The sequence below is a fragment of the Actinia tenebrosa genome, unplaced genomic scaffold (genome assembly GCF_029948245.1).
Source record: "Actinia tenebrosa isolate PJP-AT-01 unplaced genomic scaffold, QUT_ActTen_1.0 PGA_scaffold1__47_contigs__length_23844297, whole genome shotgun sequence".
NCBI classification, from domain to species: domain Eukaryota; kingdom Metazoa; phylum Cnidaria; class Anthozoa; order Actiniaria; family Actiniidae; genus Actinia; species Actinia tenebrosa.
In genome coordinates, this window is record NW_028292578.1 from 5,734,784 (window position 1) to 5,740,182 (window position 5,399).

General features: G+C 35.3%; 1 protein-coding gene across 1 annotated transcript; it reads left to right on the forward strand.

Annotated features, from left to right (window-relative positions):
• Positions 1-4,986, forward strand: LOC116289080 (uncharacterized). The gene is made up of 2 exons (XM_031695969.2): positions 1-34; positions 4,388-4,986. The coding sequence occupies exons 1-2, from the start codon at positions 1-3 to the stop codon at positions 4,984-4,986; spliced, it is 633 nt and encodes a 210-aa protein (XP_031551829.2).
• The last annotated feature ends 413 nt before the right edge of the window (positions 4,987-5,399 follow it).

Below are 5,399 nucleotides of genomic sequence, written 5' to 3' on the forward strand. Positions count from 1 at the left end.
ATGAAGGATATTGAACGGACGGCCAAGCTGATTGGCTGCGTCAAAGAAGTGAAATACATAACAGTTAATTAATGTCGCTATTGATTGAATGATAACCGTTCAATAATTTAATGTAAATATTACTGTACGTGGCTAAATGAATTACTATTTGCACATGTGCAGTTCATAAAGCTTGGTTGTCGAGCACACGATTGAAAGACGTTTGCGCATGCTCATAGTCCGTATGCCAAAAACATCATCGTGCTATTGTAAAAATATGTAAATTCGTGTTTCAAACTTGCTTGACAAATGGATCTTGCAAAAAGCCCAAACTATAGTTCTTCCTTATTCTCAATTTTTTTTATTTTTATTTTTTTTTATTGTAATTTAAAGAAAACAGACATTCATTTTCTCACTGGATCCTTGAAAAACGAAAACAGAATGAAATCTTTATTCTATTCTTAGAAAATGTTTAATTTTATTATGGGTTAGAATATAGATATGCAAAGCTTGATCACAATGAGATGGTCTTGAAGTTTTTACCTTGAAACGCTTGGACGATCCCCAGAAAACTGAAGAAGAATAGTGCATAATCCATGGCTTCAGCGAAGTCACGCGAGCTGTTAAATAGAAAAACAAAAGCTGTTACCTTTGTAAGCAACAAGACATAAGACACTGTACAGCTATTTCTGATGATGGTCCTTATCCTCAAGGGCCACACAGCACCGTAAAAATAGGGCGGTATGTGGTAGGGCGTAAACATATATTTAAATGCTTTTATTTAATGAATATTAATATTAAAAATATTTAAAAATATTGTTACGTGTCAGCACCCTCTGCCAACACGCAAGCTCGATGGGTTTAGAATAAAATAATTTTCGTAACGTAGCGACTTAAACCTACTTCTAAAATACACCAGTTTTTGGCATTCGATGCATACCGCTATTTTTGAAGACCAGACTCGTTTGTACAGGCTTAGCCTCGTTTATAAGTCAGCTATTCACAGATACCATTAAGAGTCCGTGGAATTTCAAAACATTGGTATTGTTCAAGCTGCACACCTTTGCAAATGAATTTCTCTTAAGAACGTTCATGGGCAAAAGATCCCATTGTCAGATTTTTAAAAAAATAAGCAGGATGAAAGAACATCATACTAGAAGTAAAATAAGCAAATAAAATATGGGGATCCCCAACTTCTTTTAGCCGTCAGAATACGTGGAAGTTCATCCTTCTTAGGATAAAAACGCGAGAAAAACGTAAACATGGAAAGCTGTCAAAAATAATCCGTATTTTACTGAAAAAATTAATTGGTCGCCCCCATTTTTCCATTCACAGAAGACTAGAAAATAACCAAATAACAAGTTTGTATTTAAAATTTGTGTTAGAAATATAAAATGCTATTGTCCTGAAAGTTTGGACTTGAAGCCTTCGCGTTAGGTGAAATTATATTCCAATTATACACAAAATATGTAATTTCGATTTGATCCCATTGTAAGATGTTTTTAATTTTTCCTCTAAAGTTAGGTATTGCCGAATACTTTCAAAAAAATAATAAAAAATGGGGTGCCCGACTTTCGTTTTAGAGCTAAAAGCGATTACAGACGTATTTGTGAGATTTTGCTTACCAAAACATTGGAATGACGTCATCCCGATGACGAAGGATTATTTGTGAGATATATTAATCATCATTAGTTAACAATGATATTACTAAGTAATACTATGTTATTTGAAAAAGCAACATATTTAGGAAACCGCAAATCGGAAGATACTAGAGCCAAACTTCTAAATTCGTAGTATCTTATTCTTAATAAATAGACATCAGTTTTTTATGTGTCTGTCCTCTTATTGACGATAAATTGCGTCATCACATTGTCAAAGTAGTGTGGATCCACAAGTTTTATGACATTTGTGATATGCATCAGTGAAAACTACGATTGTTATATCGATATCATTAAAAGTAGAGGTTTTCAGCAAGAACATACTTCAGTTTCTAGTTCTGTTTCTCAGGGTTAGCCCTTTTTCTGTTTCCAATCAAGGTTGAAGTTGTGCATTCTTAACTTTACCGTTAAGTATTTGTGAATAATTATTAAGACACTGATACGAGGCTAAGCCTGAGTAAATGAGTCTGTAATCAAGGAACACAGCTGTAATTTAGACCCTGAACGAGGGCTATTGCGGGTGACTTTACTGATGGGCGACTTTTAAAATATTTCGATAAAAAGGATTCTATTAAACCTTATAGAATGACTAAAAATCCTTCGACTCGGGACTGAATTTGTTTGGAAAAGTGAACAGAGATTATTGTCGTTGAGAGGAGATCTGAAAAATCTTGATAAGTTTTTAAAACTAATTTTGAATTGTTTTCAAAATGTTTTGGTATAGGTGGTATGATTCATACTTTAACTTCACCTTACCTCAGAAGTACTTGAGCCTTGCCAAGAACAACTCAGCGCAGAAGGCAGTTGGGTTGTTTACCTTTGGGAAAAAAAGTCTTATTTAACTTGCTAATAGTTAATGGCTACTAGGCGATGCTAATGAAGAAATAGAAAACGCGCGCGCGTGCTGTGTGCAGTCATAAAGCACGCGGGGGTTGGCAGAACACGAGAGAAGTGTTAGGAGAAGCACGACGCGTAGAGAAGTGCTTCTGGACAATTTTCGAATGTTCTGCCAATCCCCAAGTGCTTTATAAAAGCACACAGCAAGCAAGTTTTTTATTTCTTTTATATAAATACAAATTACAATAATAGATAGGAATGACGCAACGGAAAGTGCGCGCGCATGCAATGTGCTCTCATAAAGCACGCGCTTCAAGCCAATCAGAACGCGACATTTATAACAGTTATTTTATAAAGTGGGAGAATAATTAATCTCGAAAGAAAGTGAACGAATTAAAAAAAGTGCTAGCTAACGTGTAATAGTCAAATAGACACACACAAAAACAATGGAATTAGGATCTGTGTACTGTGTAATGTGTACACCTTCGGTTTCCGAACTATATTCGGAAATTCTCAAGTTGGCGACCAGTTTCGGAACTTGGAAACGAAGTTCGTTATGAACTTCACGCCGAAGTTCAGAATTTGGTTGGCTTATTTTGCAGTAACCAGAAGCTTTTGGATTTCCTTTATGATATACATTTGGCAACTTACATACTAAAACAGGTTTCAAACATTGGCGGGAAGTTCAAAAGCTCATTCGAAGTCCCAAAAAAGTTGATCGCCAACTTGGGAATTTCCGAACATAGTTTAGAACCCGAAGGTGTGAGGTAATGTGAACCCGACTGTAATGACTTCACACTAGATCTATTTTCTCTCGATGGAAAGAGGCGTGGTATTTGGATGTTACACTCGGCATTGTTTCTTACACTGTCGTTCTATATTCAGTTGGAATATTGTTACGCAATGAACAAGTACAGTTGCATTTGGATTATATGCTTATGCAATCGTCGGTTGAAACGAATTTACATACGATCGAATATCACTTGCTTTAAAGTATACGAGGAATTTTTTGCAAAAGATTCAGAATAGCGACATTTTTCTATGATAATTATAAGGCTTTAATAAGAAACCGGTTCACACTAGTTTTATCAGTGAGTTGGAAGCATTTTCAAAATGGTTATTATATAACAAAACAAACTAAATCCACAATGTTCCTGATTAATTAAAACGTAAGGAAACGTACGGTAGTTTCCTCTTACACGAGATATATTAGCAGCCACCAGAAATAATTTAGGCTAATAATTTAGGCAAAGATTTAGCTACTGAAGTCGTTTATCTTCAAAAGAATACAAGCGTAAACTGGCACGTTAGAATGTATAGGGTGTGCCAAGTTTTCGTAGAACTTTAGAATATGACGAATATTAGGTTACAAATGCGACTATTTCGCGGAATATTTTAGATCTTCTGGGTTTTGATAAGAACTTAAACGATTTAAAAGTTTTATCGATCGGTTAACCAGTGAGTAAAAGTAGGCAATAACTCCAAGGGAATAAAAGGAAAATCAACAGTGTCGTAAAGCTCGCATGAAATAGTAAAATACACGAGAAAGGACAAAGAAAAGGAAAGGAAATCTTGACTTACTTGCAAGAGCGTTTATCCTTTGAACAGCAGCAGCAGCAAATGTCGTCTCTTAGAAAGAAAAGAGAAAATTAACATTAAAACGAGCTCAAATACCTGTAGAAAAGACAAAAAAAGGCAAAAACCTATACTTACAAGAGCGACGTGTCTTCTGCCGCGGACCTGTGGTGTTTGTAGTGAAGAAACTTCAGTCCTTATATACTTTGCATGCAAATGAACTTCACGTTTAAAACAATACCTCGCATGCCTTGCACATGAAAGCTCTCATTGTTTTTGGTGTTGCAGTCTTACTGGAATAAAGTAAAACAAGAAGTAGTTTTTCTCGTGAGAATGAGAGCTCTCAATTAAGATTTATCAGATTGACGAAGTTATTGAAAGCATCCAGCAATATAGCTATCAGTACAACATCAAGATCGTTGGCGTCCCTCAAACAGAGATACGAGAATCTTCCCGTTCCACTGCAGATCTGTGCTTAAAGATTTTTCACAGTATGGGTGCAAGTGATGTCACTTTACAAGACATCGACACTGCTCATACAGTTCCTAAGAGGAAGCCTAGTCGCCCTGGACAAAATTATCCTGATCCTATTATTTGCAAGTTTACTCGCCGTTTAGCGAAGGAAGAAGTAATGGCTGCCAAAAAGGCGTTACGTAATTTGACCCCAAGTGACCTTGGTCTTCCTCCTTTCATGACCTTGAAACACGTTAGTATTTACCATCACTTAACCCCGAGGCTGCAAAGTCTGTTATACGAAACAAAGCGTTTTAAAAGTGCAAATGATTACAAGTTTTGTTGGTCAAAAAGCACGGCTGTTTTTCTTCGAAAAGATGACTCATCGACTGTTATAAAGTTGACCAAGTACGAAGATCTGGATAAGTTAAAGCAAGGCGAAGATGCACAAGTGTATGCTGAAGACTATGACCAAGATGACTAAACAACTTATAGTGTTTTTTTCCAGCCAGCTAAGTACTTTTCACTTCAAGTTTATGATATTTAATTTCAAATTTTTGCCATGAAAAAAGATAAAAATTTTATAAAAATAACAAAATCTCTGCTTAGAGAATTACCTTATTTTGGAATTGATATCATAAGTTGTCACGGTCAGTTTAATAATAGCTTGAAATCGTCATTACCAAGCAAGAAATATCTCGAAACACTTTCTAGTTTTTATGATCTAGATCTTTTCAGTCTAAATACTGCGTCAGATCTTAGGGTCGACCCTGACAATAACCTTACTAATCATTGTATTAGAAGTAACTATTATTCTGCTAAAAGTTTTGTAGATTTAAAAAATATTTATTCTAAAAAGGAATTGCAATCTAGTTTTTCAATATTACATAATAATGT